This window comes from Bos mutus, chromosome 16, assembly GCF_027580195.1.
Source record: "Bos mutus isolate GX-2022 chromosome 16, NWIPB_WYAK_1.1, whole genome shotgun sequence".
NCBI lineage: Eukaryota > Metazoa > Chordata > Mammalia > Artiodactyla > Bovidae > Bos > Bos mutus.
In genome coordinates, this window is record NC_091632.1 from 47,341,628 (window position 1) to 47,357,952 (window position 16,325).

Here is a 16,325-nt window from a genome sequence, read left to right on the forward strand (position 1 = left end):
TTCACATAAGGTGGCCAAAGTACTGGAGTTTCAGCTTTAGCATCATTCCTTCCAAAGAAATCCCAGGGCTGATCTCCTTTAGAATGGACTGGTTGGATCTCTTTGCAGTCCAAGGGACTCTCAAGAGTCTTCTCCAACACCACAGTTCAAAAGCATAAATTTTTTGGCGCTCAGCTTTCTTCACAGTCCAACTCTCACATCCATATATGACTAGTGAAAAAACCATAGCCTTGACTAGACAGACCTTTGTTGGCAAAGTAATGTCTCTGCTTTTGAATATGCTGTCTAGGTTGGTCATAACTTTTCTTCCAAGGAGTAAGCGTCTTTTAATTTCATGGCTGCAGTCACCATCTGCCGTGATTTTGGAGCCCAAAAAGCTAAAGTCTGACACTGTTTCCGCATCTATTTCCCGTGAAGTGATGGGACCAGATGCCATGATCTTAGTTTTCTGAGTGTTGACCTTTAAGCCAACTTTTTCACTCTCCTCTTTCACTTTCATCAAGAGGCCTTTTAGTTCCTCTTAATTTTCTGCCATAAGGGTGGTGTCATCTGCATATCTGAGGTTATTGATATTTCTCCTGGCAATCTTGACTCCAGCTTGTGCTTCTTCCAGCCCAGCGTTTCTCATGATGTACTCTGCATAGAAGTTAAATAAGCAGGGTGACAATATACAGCCTTGACGTACTCCTTTTGCTATTTGGAACCAGTCTGTTGTTCCATGTCCAGTTCTAACTGTTGCTTCCTGACCTGCATACAGGTTTCTCGAGAGGCAGGTCAGGTGGTCTGGTATTCCCATCTCTTTCAGAATTACTCAGCTATAAAAAAGAACGCATTTGATTCAGTTCTAATGAGATGGATCAAAGTGGAGCCTATTATACAGAGTGAAGTAAGTCAGAAAGAGAAACATCAATATAGTATATTAATGAATATATGTGGAATTTAGAAAGACAGTAATGATGATCCTATATGCAAGGCAGCAAAAGAGACACAGATGTAAAGAATAGACTTGTGGACTATGTGGGAGAAGGTGAGGGTGGGATGATTTGAGAGAATAGCATTGAAACATGTATATTACCATATGCAAAATAGGTGACCAGTGCAGGTTTAATGTATGAAGCAGGGCACTCAAAGCTGGGTACTGGGACAACCCAGAGGGATGGGTTGGGCAGGGAGGTAGGAGGGGAGTTCAGGTTGTGGGGACATGAATGCACTTGTGGGTGATTCATATCGATGTATGGCAAAAACCACCACAATATTGTAAAGAAATTATCCTCCAATTGAAATAAATTAATTAATTTAATAAGAAATCATTCTTACTAAAAAAAAAAAAGTGTCTGTCTTTTTATATTGCACCAGTCCTTAAAATGGTGCCCAGTTCTTCAAATTCCTTGTATTTAAAGTTCCTTTCCTCTAGTCTGTACTCTGGTCTGCCTAGATGCTTTTCTGGTATTTTGTAATGCATGGTGAATGTAATTAATCTAGAGATTGTTCAACTCACCTTTAGCCTCCTTCACTATCTCCATCTTTCTTTCATGCAGTTTTTCTTGATCTGCCTCTACAAAGTCTTGCAATTTGAGGAGGAGGGGTGGCAGAGTGTTGCACACTGTTATTTGGTGATCTTTCTCTCTTACTCACAATTACTTTGCAGTTTTGGCATCCTCTGTCCTCAAGTTATACTGAAGGAATGTTTTGGTGTAGAAATTACCTTTTATTTCTGCTTGTTTCAATTTTTTTGATAAGGAGATCCTTGGAGAGGGGTCATATACAGCTGTCACTATCCTCAACTGCTCCAGATTTTTTTTGCTTATATGTAGCTTGTGTGTATGTGTTCATTTAGATAAATTCTTTTCAAGCAGGATTAGCTATTTTTCCCTTACTAGCAAAATGCTTTGCGTGTCCTAGTTGTTGAATAATGATCACATTCAGGATCAATTGATTTTGAATGAAATGGTACCTTAATCCACTAGGATTTCTTGAGGATTATTGACATAGTCCTACCAATTTTAAATTTAAGGCAAATAAAGTGATTAGTATTTGCCTTTGAGGGTATCAGTGAAAAATCAATGAAAAGTTTGAATAATGATTACTTTTAAAGTATATAACATGGTTCACTTTTTAATGTGCCACGGACCTCAGCAGGCATTTTCTTAGCAAAGAGATCATCATTTATAATTTCCATAATTCTAATTTTTATGCATTTTGTGCTGTAATAGTAAATAATTAGTTTTTCTTAATTAGGCTAAGTATTCTCCATTTAAATATTGTTCTTTTATTCATTTTCTTTTCAATTTGAAAAACAGAAGTCATAGTTAGCAAGTACTCTACTCATGACATTATGAATTCTACATAGAGATTTAGTGAGATTTATGACAGAATGTGGTCCACTGGAGAAGGGAATGGCAAACTACTTCAGTATTCTTGCCTTGAGAACCCCATGAATAGTATGAAAAGGCAAAATGATAGGATACTGAAAGAGGAACTCTCCAGGTTGGTAGGTGCCCAATATGGTACAGGAGATCAGTGGAGAAATAACTCCAGAAAGAATGAAGGGATGGAGCCAAAGCAAAAACAATACCCAGTTGTGGATGTGACTGGTGATAGATGCAAGGTCCGATGCTGTAAAGAGCAATATTGCATAGGAACCTGGAATGTCAGGTCCATGAATCAAGGCAAATTGGAAGTGGTCAAAGAGAAGATGGCAAGAGTGAACATTGACATTCTAGGAATCAGCGAACTAAAATGGACTGGAATGGGTGAATTTAACTCAGATGACCATTGTATCTACTACTGCGGGCAGGAATCCCTTAGAAGAAGTGGAGTAGCCATCATGGTCAACAAAAGAGTCCGAAATGCAGTACTTGGATGCAATCTCAAAAATGACAGAATGATCTCTGTTCGTTTCCAAGGCAAACCATTCAATATCACAGTAATCCAAGTCTATGCCCCAACCAGTAATGCTGAAGAAGCTGAAGTTGAATGGTTCTATGAAGACCTACAAGACCTTTTAGAACTAACACCCCAAAAAGATGTCCTTTACATTATAGGGGACTAGAATGCAAAAGTAGGAAGTCAGGAAACACCTGGAGTAACAGGGAAATTTGGCCTTGGAATACAGAATGAAACAGGGCAAAGGCTAATAGAGTTTTGCCAAGAGAACGCACTGGTCATAGCAAACACCCTCTTCCAACAACACAAGAGAAGACTCTGCACATGGACATCACCAGATGATCAACACTGAAATCAGATTGATTATATTGTTTGCAGCCAAAGATGGAGAAGCTCTATCCAGTCAGCAAAAACAAGACCGGGAGCTGACTGTGGCTCAGATCATGAACTTCTTATAGCCAAATTCAGACTTAAATTGAAGAAAGTGGGGAAAACCACTAGACCATTCAGGTATGACCTAAATCAAATCCCTTATGATTATACAGTAGAAGAAGAAAGAAGAGAAACAGATTTAAGGGACTAGATCTGATAGAGTGCCTGATGAACTATGGACGGAGGTTCGTGATGTTGTACAGGAGACAGGGATCAAGACCATCCCCATGGAAAAGAAATGCAAAGAAGTAAGATGGCTGTCTGAGGAGGCCTTACAAATAGCTGTGAAAAAAAGAGAAGCAGAAAGCAAAGGAGAAAAGGAAAGATATAAGCATCTGAACGCAGAGTTCCAAAGAATAGCAAGAAGAGATAAGAAAGCCTTCCTCAGTGATCAATGCAAAGAAATAGAGGAAAACAACAGAATGGGAAAGACTAGAGACCTCTTTAAGAAAATTAGAGATACCAAGGGAATATTTAATGAGTTGACTCATTGGAGAAGACCCTGATGCTGGGGGGGATTGAGGGCAGGAGGAGAAGGGGATGACAGAGGATGAGATGGCTGTATGGCATCACCGACTCGATGGACATGAGTTTGAGTGAACTCCGGGAGTTGGTGATGGACAGGGAGCCTGGCGTGCTGCGGTTCATGGGGTCACAAAGAGTCGGACATGACTGAGTGTCTGAACTGAACTGAATTGATTATCTTTATAAAGCCTCTTAGAAAAGGAGATGTTCAATTCCCTTTGTAACTCATTCTCTTTTAGCAGTCCTCACTCTCAGGGAGTTCTTTATTATGTTTAACTAAATCCTTTAAATCTTATTAGCAGTACACTTTCCGTATCACTAATTCTTAAGAAAACAAACAACTTGAATTTTTACTGGTTTTCTTCTCTGCGGACACATCTGTAACTTTTAATTCTAGTATATTTTGTGTAATTTAAAACTACATGATTTTACTTTATAAATAAAGGATGATTTCTGGTCTATTTTTGCATATTCTAAAATACATACTTGGATTATAGCTCATATATTTTTTAAGGAGATTATTTCATGGATTGAAAGCTTAATTCATAGAATCTTGGGTAAAAGGGTGAAGCTGGTCAACTGTTATAATATTTGAATGAGGGGATATTTTTAAAGAAATAATGAATATGTGCAGTTACTTAGTAAATATTTATTGAGTGCTAAGTGTTTGCCAAATATTGGACATACTTAAACAAGTTATCAAAGTACAATTTGGGCTGGTTGTTGCCCAATCAGAGTCTTTCAAGAACATACTTTCAAAAATAAACAGTCATTTAAAACTTCCTCATTAGTCATGTGAACATGATTGCTACCAAAGTATTTAAAATGTTCTGTACTTTGTAATATTTGTTTTTTCTTACAATTTTTTTTATAGTACTAACTGTTCATGAAACTTCTGTTTTATAGAAAAGAAAAAGGGATACTTTACTCACATCCTTATTGGAATTATCACATCTTCTGAATTATTGAAATAAGGCCTGAATTATTGCAATAGGTTTCTAACTAGTCTTGTTTCCACCATTGCCCACTTACAACACATTCTCCATCCTGAAGCTAGAGAAATTTCTCATATTGCTAGTTTAACTTATGCCACTTCTTTGCTTAAAAAACGCTATTTGGTTTCCCATTAAAATTTTTTGAGCCTTTTAGTATATGTTATAAATATTTTAGGCTAGTCACATTTTGCATGTGATTTGTGTGTAACAAATTTACAAAACAAAAATTTCACTATATGGATGAAATGATGAATCTAGTCAACATCAAACTGTGTCACAACTAGATAATTTAAAAAATGCACAAACCTAATAGAGATGTGGAGAAAATCTCCACATTTTAGATCAAAATCCGTAATCACAGTCTCTGTGGCTCTAAACTCTAGACAAAGCAAAGTCATTTACCTTTTTCTTCTTTCTCTATTATTCCTCCAGTTTTATGATTCTACTTTGTGTTTCCTTTAAGTTTTCAAGGCTGCCCTTGATTTTTTTGTGACTGGACAATTATGACACATGGGGAAAATTAGAAAGGTTGTTGTTATGGTTCAAAGGAGAATCCTTTGTTGACTGAGATGGTTGAGGAAACTAGAGAAAATGGGACTGTACTAATAAGAAAGGAGTAAAAGATTAGTAGGGAGAAGGTAGAGGAGGTGGTTTGTTTGGTACTGGAGAATGCAGTAGCAGGGGGTAGAAAGGGTTGAGAAGATGATGAGAATGACATGATAATCAAAGAGAAGCTTTGAGAGCAAGTAGAGGTGTCTGATGATTTTTCGATGAAGTTTTCCCTTATGGTGCCAGATGTATCCCTCTGTTTTCCAACAGGACAATCTGAATTGTTTGCTAATGCTTCATGGAATTAGATTTATTTAAGGGAATAGTGAGAACAAGAGCAAAGGTTGCCAACAAAATTAATTAGTTTATTTTAAGAACAATGTGGAGAAGGCAATGGCACCCCACTCTTGCCTGGAAAATCCCATGGGTGGAGGAGCCCGGTAGGCTGCAGTCCATGGGGTTGCCAAGAGTTGGACACGACTGAGCAACTTCACTTTCACTTTCATGCATTAGAGAAGGAAATGGCAACCCACTCCAGTGTTCTTGCCTCGAGAATCCCAGGGACGGGGGAGCCTGGTGGGCTGCCGTCTATGGGGTCACACAGAGTCAGACACGACTGAAGTGACTTAGCATAGCATAGCATAAGGACAATGTACTCCACAGTCCAATTTGTGTATGTCTAGATGGAGGAGAGCAGGAAGAATGTGGATATGTTTGTTTGATCTTTTCTATTTTCAGGACCTGATGACTTAATAATAGCTATAAATAGCTAAGGAGAGAGAGGGAGAAAGTAAAGATTATTTGTAAGATTTTTGGCCTTGTAGACCATCATGTACTTGGAACAAGAGCCTTCTTGGTGTAGCCTATTTGGAATTGGCTTTAGAAGTGCTGCTAGAATGCCTAAAAGGCAGCAGAATATCTGGGCCTGAGCAATAGCCAGGGTAAGGGCTAAAGATAGATGAGGTGAGAAGTGAGAGTCATGGCAAAGAGAAAACTCACAGAAGAATGAGCATGTGAGCACTCTAAGGTTGGACTTAGGAGAAAACCTTCTCTCAGTATTTTACCCAGGAGTGGTGGGAAGGCTCTGATCAGATAAATGCCTCTCCATCTGCTGACAGATGCTCAAAGTCCCACTCTTGGGTCTTTATCCATTTCATTTAGGTGAAGTCTTTGATACTTTTTTCCCTCCTGTAGCATTAGCACAACACCTTACCAAATAGTCGCTACATTGATGATTCAGACACCCTGGTGTTGGAGTTTCCAGGTGAAATACAAATAATCCATAGGCTGCATTTATACTAAAACATTATTTGTTGTTTACCTGAAATTTAAAATTACCTGGATGTTCTGTATCTTTATTTGCCAATTTTATCAGCCTTCTTTGGAAGGGCTCACCAGTGTTAGCAGATGTCAGTCATTGAAAATGGAGTGTAAATTAATTTGTCAGATTTTTTTTTTTACTGAGTTTTTTTTTTTTTTTTTTTTTAAGAGGAGAAGTAAATGTATGGGCCAACTGTGAGCAAAAGAAGAGTCAGGTCAATGACCTCCAGGAATAACCACTATGGAGAAAAATAAATAATAAAATATCAGGAGTTATCCAAGGGGGCGTAGAAATGAGTATGAGGTCATGGGGGCTATCTGGCAAGGGGAACAGCATGAACTGTTGAGGCAAAGCAATGAGTCATTATGGTATGAGTTTAGGAAATATGACCTGTCCAATGTCACCAGAATATAAAGAGGGCAGCAGGGAGGGGTAAGAACAAGGTAGGCTACAGCCAGATAATGGGTTTTGTATGCTATCAAGCTTGAACATTATCCAAAGGGTATGGGAAGCTTTTGAAGGATATTAAGGATGGGCTTGCTGTGCCAGCCTTGTAGCAATGTGAAGGAGGATGGATGGGGGTGGCAGGGCATTATCAATATCCTATTATTATCTCTTTTGCAGTCCTGTGCATTTTTCTGGATGATGTATTATGAAACATCATTTATATCAGTTACCTGGAGACTTTCAGAATTCATTTTTTCTTACCTTTCTCTTATCTATAAGGCAAAGTATACTGTTATTGGCTTGTGACACTCTGACCCCAGAGTATTTATCCCACAGGCTGGGCATTGTGAGTTTGTCCACAATCTTGCCTGAGCTTTTGTTAACTCATCTATGACTGTTTATTCTAATGAAGTGCATTCTAGTAGTGAGTACAAAACTCTCTAATTACAGTGCTCTAAGATAGAATTACAGTAAACATTGTTATATAATGGATAAAGCTCATATTATATGGTATCATATTACCACAGGGAGTGGTAATATGATATACACCACAAAGGAGTGTCACTGAGAAAGCACGAAAATTAATTTGCAGTTGAGGCTGGAATTCTTAAACACAAAATCTTTCATTTCCTCTTGTCTTCATGAAGTTAACCAATCAAACATCTTGTAGGTGCTTTGTAGGCTGAATGATACCTCTTAAAAAATCTTAAGAAAGATATATATGAACATAATCATATTGAAAACATATATGTACATATATATATACATGTGCATGGCACCCCACTCCAGTACTCTTGCCTGGAAAATCCTATGGATGGAGGAGCCTGGTGGGCTGCAGTCCGTGGGGTCGCTAGGAGTCGGACACGACTGAGCAACTTCACTTTGAATTTTCACTTTCATGCATTGGAGGAGGAAATGGCAACCCACTCTAGCGCTCTTGCCTGGAGAATCCCATGGAAAGAGGAGCTTGGTGGGTCGCACAGAGTCAGACACGACTGAAGCAACTTAGCAGCAGCAGCATTTACATAAATGAGAAAACATTGCACATATTATTTAATTACTAGTTTTTTTTCATTAAACAATATGTTTTGTAGATTTCCATGTCAAGTTGATTTCATATATTTTACAGTATATTATTTTACATTATGGTGGATATTTGACTTGTTGCCAGTTTTTCATGATTACAAACAAAGCTGCATTGAATCTCCTTGTCCATCCATCTTTGTGCATTTATGCAAACATTTGTATAGGATAGATTCTGGGAGGTAATCCTGCCTTTTTCAATATTCGTTTAAGTAATTAAAACCATAGTTTGGAATTAATTCAGTGCTTTACTTTTGGTTGTTGAGCAAGTAGAACATGGCTCCTACATTTGACTCTGAAAATTACAGACATCGCAGGGCTAGTCACCACTGTGAATGAATAGTAATCATACTGGATATGTGACTAGAGGCAGTCAGTAATCTGAAGGCTGCTCCAGAAGGTCATGAATGAATCATATGCCTAAATAGGTATCAAAGAGGAGGCTGGATATTGTGCAGAAAACACAAACCTCTATCAAGGAATGAACTAGGCAGTCTTTCAAATTCCTTTGAACTTTGAAATGGTGACTATATGAAGGCAATACTTACTGTTTCAAGGAAGGCAAGAAAGATATCTTAAACTAGAAGCCCCTGAAAACTGTATTTACTGGCCTGTCCCAGGCTGAAAAATCTCAAAAAAGTTGCCATACACTAAAAATCCAGAAAATAAAATAACAGATATAAATATCAATACTAAGCTTTCAAAAATTTTAGAAAATTTGATTGTAATGGACCTGCATTCTTCCTTTTTCAATTTATTGGAATTATTTGAGATGGATTGGTGTTAACTCTTATTTAAATGTTTGGTAGAATTCAACTGAAGCCATGTGTTCCTGGATTTTTGTTTTAGAAACTTTAAAATTATTAATTTCATTACTGATAATTTGTCTGTTTATACCTTCTATTTCTTCCAGATTTAGTCTTAGGAGATTTAACATTTCTAGGAATTTATTCATTTCTTTTACCTTGTCCATTTAATTGGCATATAATTGTTTATATATTCTCTTAAGGATCCTTTGAATTTCTGTGGTATCAGTTATAACTCTTGCATTTTATTTATTTAGGCCCTCTCTCTTTTGTTCTTGCTGAATCTGGCTAAGGTTTTCATCAATTTTATCTTTTCCAAAGAACCAGCCAGCTCTTAGTGTTATTGATATTTTAAATTGTTTTCTAAAATTTCCATTTTGTTTATTCTCTGCTCTTTAAACTTATTCCTTCGACTAACTTTGGATTTTGTTTTTTTTTTTTTCTATTTCCTTTAGGTGTAAGATTAGATTATTTATTTGAGATTTTCCTTGTTTCCTGAGGTAGATTTGTATCACTATAAACTTTCATTTTAGATCATCCCATAGATTTTGGATCATTGTGTTTTCTTTTTCATTTGTCTTAAGGTATTTTTGGATTTTCTCTTTGATTTCTAAAGTGACCCATTGATTGTGTAGTAATGTATTGTTTAACCTTTATGTGTTTTTGGGTTTTGTAGTTTTTCTCTTGTAGTTTATTCCTAATCACATCCTGGTATAGTTAGAAAATATACTTGATATGATTTCAAGCTTCTTAAATTTATTGAGACTTGTTTTGTGGTCCAGCAAGTGATCTATCCCAGAGATTATTCCATGTGTGCTTGAAAAGAATGCGCATTTTGTGACTTTTGGATGGATACTGAAAAAAGCTTGAATTTCCAGATGATTTTGGGGTAAGTATTTTTAAAGGCAACATTTGGGGTGATGGCTTGATGGCTGCATGATGTGTGACTTTACTTTTATTAATTGGTGGTGAGGTAGCAGGGTGGTGTTCTAGGAATCTTGTGCTCGGAAGTTACCACCCTCTGTCTCATCTCCCTGATTATTGGGTTGGCCAAAAAGTTTGTTTGGGTTTCCCATCATATCTTATGGAAAAACCTGAATAAACTTTTTCAACAACCCAATAGCAACTGTTAGAATCTGCCCTTTGGAACTCAGGGAAGATCTGGGAGGCTGAAACATTTTCTCTTCAAATATGAATTGAATCAGTTCTAATGAGGTGGATGAAACTGGAGCCTATTATACAGAGTGAAGTAAGCCAGAAAGAAAAACACCAATACAGTATACTAACGCATATATATGGAATTTAGAAAGATGGTAACAATAACCCTGTATACGAGACAGCAAAAGAGACACTGATGTATAGAACAGTCTTTTGGACTCTGTGGGAGAGGGGGAGGGTGGGATGATTTGGGAGAATGGCATTGAAATATGTATAATATCATATATGAAACAAGTCGCCAGTCCAGGTTCAATGAACAATACTGGATGCTTAGGGCTGGTGCACTGGGACGACCCAGAGGGATGGTATGGGGAGGGAGGAGGGAGAAGGGTTCAGGATGGGGAACACATGTATACCTGTGGCAGATTCATTTTGATATATGGCAAAACCAATGCAATACTGTAAAGTTAAATTAAATAAAAAAAAAACTACCATTGTGGAACTAAAAACAAACAAACAAACAAACAAAAAAAAACAAATATAAAATGGAGAGAACAGAAAGGATTTTTTAAACAAGAGGGACCCATAAGGTTCTACTGTTTCAGTGACCCCTTTTCTTTGATACTCCTCAGTCTTGGGACTGTAAGCAGACAGGTTAAGGGGTCCTCAGAGAAAGAGAAGCTTAAAATTTCTCTGATTTTTGCTGTTTGAGGAAACGTCGCTTTGGGAAAGATCTCTCGTGTTCTTACTTGCTGCTGCTGCTGCTAAGTCGCTTCAGTCGTGTCCGACTCTGTGCAACCCCATTGACAGCAGCCCACCAGGCTCCCCCATCCCTGGGATTTTCCAGGCAAGAGTACTGGAGTGGGTTGCCATTGCTTCTCCATCTTACTTGCTGCAAGTAATAATAAATACTTCCTTTCCCTGACCTTTGGTGTGGCTGTATCTTTTGGCTTGACAGCCACCAAGAGGTGAACCTGGCTTTTGGGTAATGGGACAAGAAAGGGTATAAAATTTTGGATAGAAAGGTTAACTTGGCAGAGGAACTAGGTTTTAGGGGGAGTTGGTTTCAACCACTCCTGTTTCAGCCTTCTCCCAATCTTTGAGGGAATGGGGTGGTAACTACTCTGGCTATTTCCTGCTTAAATGGGACATAGTTCTGCCTTAGTTTGTGGAATGGACACCAAGGGGTTGGAAATTCCCTGATTTCCAGGTTGTGAATCAGAGTTTTGCGATTAATACCTCAGCCCCCCTTGTACACCATTTTGAAGATATTAGACCCAATTAGATTTAGGAGGAGATGTGACAAGCTGAGTTTTAATAAACTTTGGAAAATAAACCTTGTTCCCTTGTGGATTCAGGGGAATAAGTCTAAAAACAAGTCTGGACTTGGCATTTTGGGTTAGGCTTGTTGCAACCAACACAGATTTTCTCCTGAGGACTTCATGTTTTAGTGGATCATTTTTTCTGATTCATAAATCTGTGTATTCATTTGAAATAATAGTATAATTATCATATTATATCTTTACACAATACTTAAACACCTGACAGAGAAATATTTTCTCCCAGATTTATCTTCATCAAAATTTTCCAGGCTCCTTTTTTTTTTGACTTATTTCAGATTAATTTTGGAATTGTCATTTAATGGACAATTTGTATTTGTTGGGTTTATAAACACCTCAAAACTCCTTTCTTCATATTTCAGCATGTTACTTATTCCTAGTTTCTACTCCTATCTTTCTAAGTATTTCTTTTTAATTTCCTTCTTTTACTTTTCCTACTAGGGCTGTCTATTCTTTTGACACTACATGTTCTCCCTAGCTGATTTCACTCGTGGTTTTAGCTTCAACAACTGTTTTTGCCCATGTTAATTTTGAAACTCTCACTTTTGTCTTCTAGAACTATGCTTCCAAATGCCTTTGGGACATTTTCAAAAGAATTTCAAATTTCGCTCACCCTAACTTGTCATCACTGTTTCTAATCTGAACCTGGTCCTTTGAGATTATTCAGTTCAGGTGGAAGAGTTACCATCCACTTAGGTTCCCAGTGGAAACTGTAATGTTGTCTCTGTCTCTACCTTTCTATGTGTTATTCTACATGTTCAGGTAGACACTAATTCCATCAGTTCCCCCTGGAATTTAGCCTCTCATCTCCAATATTATCACCATCACATCAGTTTAAGTTAGGAGATTACCATCTTTGGTTTCCAGAACAGTCTTCTAACTGTGATCCTTCGTACCAAACTGTTCTTTTGTGAGGCCATCCTCCATTCAACTGCCAGAGTCTTTTCCTAAAAAATTCAGGTCATTGAAATTATAAAACTCATAGAAAGAAACTTAGGCAGTATACTCTTTGACATTGGTCTTAGCAATATCTCTCTAGATATGTCTCTTCAAGCAAGGGAAACAAAAGTGATAGCAAACAGATGGGATTATATAAAACTAAAAAGCTTCTGCACAGCAAAGGAAACCATTAATAAAATAAAAAGACAACTATTGAATGGGAGAAGATAGTTGCAAATAATATATCTGATAAGTAATTATATCCAAAATACATAAAGATGTCATACAGTTCAGAAAAACACCCCAAAGAGCCCAATTACAAAATGGGCAGAGGAATTGAACCAACATTTTTCCAAAAAAGACATGCAGATGGTCAGTTCAATTCAGTTCAGTTCAGTCACTCAGTTGTGTCCGACTCTTTGGGACCCCATGAACCACAGCACGCCAGGCCTCCCTGTCCATCACCAACTCCCGGAGTTCACTCAGACTCGTGTCCATCGAGTCGGTGATGTCATCCAGCCATCTCATCCTCTGTCATCCCCTTCTCCTCCTGCCCTCAATCCCTCCCAGCATCAGAGTCTTTTCCAATGAGTCAACTCTTCACATGAGGTGGCCAAAGTACTGGAGTTTCAGCTTTAGCATCATTCCTTCCAAAGAAATCCCAGGGCTAATCTCCTTCAGAATGTACTGGTTGGATCTCCTTGCAGTCCAAGGGACTCTCAAGAGTCTTCTCCAACACCACAGTTCAAAACCATCAATTCTTCAGCGCTCAGCTTTCTTCACAGTCCAACTCTCACATCCATACATGACCGCTGGAAAAACCATAGTCTTGACTAGATGGACCTTTGTTGGCAAACTAATGTCTCTGCTTTTGAATATGCTATCTAGGTTGGTCATAACTTTCCTTCCAAGGAGTAAGCATCTTTTAATTTCATGGCTGCAGTCACCATCTTCAGTGATTTTGGAGCCCCCAAAAATAAAGTCTGACACTGTTTCCACTGTTTCCCCATCTATTTCCCATGAAGTGAGGGACCAGATGCCATGATCTTCATTTTCTGAATGTTGAGCTTTAAGCCAACTTTTTTCCTCTCTACTCAACAGGCACATAAAAAGATGTTCAGTATTACTAATTACTAGGGAAATGCAAATCAAAATCACAATGATATATTACTTCATGTTTGTTAGATTGACATTATCAAAAAGCTAAGAAATAACAAATGTTGCCAAGGATATAGAAAAAGGTAGGAATGGAAATTTGTGCAGCCATCTTGGAAGACAATATATAGATTCCTCTAAATATTAAAAATTTAAGAAAAGAACTACTATATGATCCAGCTATCCCACTTCTGCAACTTTATCCAAAGCACTATAAAAAAGCACTAATTTGAAAAGCTATATCCACCTGTATGTTTACTATGGCATTAGTTACAATAGCCAATATATGAAAACAACCTAAGTGCCCATCAGTGGATACATGGATAAAGAAGAAGTGGTGTATATAAAGGTGTGTGTGTGTGTGTGTGATGAAATACAAAAATAACATCTTGCCAACTGTGACAAAATGAATGGACCTTGGTATTTTGCCAAGTGAAATAAGTCAGACAGAGAAAGGCAAAGCCATATGATTTTATCATATGTGAAGTATAACAAAGTAAAAGAACAAACTCAACAAAACCCCCCAACCTTGTAGGGAACAAAGTAGTGTTTACCAGAGGGAGAGGATCAAATGGGTGAAGGGGATCTAATGTATGGTGGTCAATGGAGCCTAAATTTTTGGTGTTGAGCACACTGTAGGGTATATAGAAGTATAGATACAATGTTGTATGCTTGAAAAAATAAATCGAGGTTAATTTTGAACTCCTAAAGTTTCAAAAAATTCAGACAGAACTTGAATTTTTAGTTTAAAGTTTTTCCCACAAAGAACTTCAGATTAAAGATGGCTTCACTGCTAATTCCATTAAACATTTAAGAAAACAATAATGCCAATTATATACAACTCTGCCAGACAAAGAGGACAGAATATTCTTCAGTTTGTTCTATAAGTCCATCATTACATGGATACCAAAACCAGACAAAAATATTATGAGAAATTAAAGACAGATTAATATCCCTAACAGACAAAAGTATAAAAATTCTTATCAGATTTGTTATCAGATGTTAACAAATATAATCCTATTGCATATAAAATGGATAATATTATCATTATCATGACCAAGTTGGGTTTTATTTCAGGAATTCAAGATTGGTTTAACAGACAGTGGAATTCACCATATTTATAAACTAAAACAAATAAACAAAAAAGAGACCATCTCAATTGATGCAGAAAAAAGCAGTTGAAAAAGACAAAATCCATTCTTGATGAAAATTGTCTGAAAACTAGGAACAAAAGGAATGTTCTTCAATTTAATGAAGGACATTTATGAAAAATCTATAGGTAGATCATGTTTAATGGTAAAAGACTCAATGTTTTATTCCTAAGATCAAGAACAAGGCAAGGATGTCTGATCTCCCCACTTTTATCCATAATACTGGAGTTTCTAGTCAGTGCAATAATGCAGAGAAAGAAATAAAAGACATTTAATTTTAAATGAGAGAAGTAAAATATCTTTAATTTTATTTATTTATTTTTACTTTACAATATTGTATTGGTTTTGCCATACATTTTTATTTTTAGAAATATTTTTAGAAATCTTTATTTTTAGACAACATGATTATTTATGTAGAGTATATAGGATCTATATAAAGTTCCTAGAACAAATGAGTGCATTTCTATAAATTAGCAATAAACAATAAGAAATTAAAAAAATTAAACTATAATATTCAAAAATGCTTAATACTCAGGATAAACATGACATAAAATGGGCACAGTGCTAAAAACTTCAAGAGGGAGAAATTAAAGATCTAAAATGGAGAGATATACAGTGTCATGGGTTATAAGACTCAACATTTTTTGTGATGTAAATTCTCCCCATGACCAAACACACTTTAAAAAGCTTATTAAACTTTATTCAGCCAACAAATCTGGGCTCACTCCCATATACCCTCCCATCTTTTTCTTTATCTTAAGCATCTCCAAACTTGCCAATTCAGTATGTGAAAATCTATTTAAAGTATAGATTCTCATCATAAAGAGAGTTATTGTTTTGCATTTTATTTAGACTTTAGTCAGATTGGCTAGGATTTATTCTTACATCTGCAAGAAGGGAAACAGCAGCTATAAAATTTAATAAATGTGTATACATATCTGCAATTAAACTTCTAGGCTGAATTCTGAGACCCAAATAAATTTCTTATCAATAAAATGCAAGTAAAACAGCCAGAAGAAGCACTGGGAATAAAAGAATTTTAAGCAAATTGTAAAAACGTTGGGGTCTTTTAGCTTCACCGACTGCTCTTGTCCTGGTTGGCTTTAATGTCCTGTCCCATTGGGTCAGGATGGCATTTCTGGCCCCATGCCACTTCCCTGGTCCCATCAGTCGAAACTGGTATGGGCTACAAGGACCAAAGAACACCTCCAGGGCCAGCTGGGGATCAGTCAGGAAGAGCCATGGTATGTTAGGTTTGGCCCCTATGAAGGAGCCCAGTTCGTCCATGTATGTGATGTAATCTGTCTGCAAAGTCTGGCTCTGGCCAAACCTGAGGAAACAAAATAACACATTGCAGTGAGTGCCACATTTGTAAACAAAGGCACAAATTTCATTTTTTTTACTTTCAGAAAAGTAGCATTTTAGTCAGCAACTCCAGTAATACCCCATGACTCCTCTCTTTTCTCACAACATAGAATGCATCATATGTTCTTTGACTTAAATTACCTGTTTTTGTTTTTTCTCTCCTTTCTAACCTC

At 37.0% G+C, this 16,325-nt stretch overlaps 1 protein-coding gene across 2 annotated transcripts in view; it reads right to left on the reverse strand.

Annotated features, from left to right (window-relative positions):
- Positions 1-15,138: 15,138 nt before the first annotated feature.
- LOC102275918 (putative dimethylaniline monooxygenase [N-oxide-forming] 6) overlaps positions 15,139-16,325 on the reverse strand; it is a 30,101-nt gene continuing 28,914 nt past the window's right edge. For both annotated transcript variants that reach the window (XM_070384480.1, XM_005902395.2), the window contains one exon: positions 15,139-16,117. In XM_070384480.1, coding sequence (XP_070240581.1) covers positions 15,775-16,117 — 343 coding nt within the window. In that variant the 3' untranslated portion in view covers positions 15,139-15,774. The remainder of the gene's footprint in view (positions 16,118-16,325) is intronic.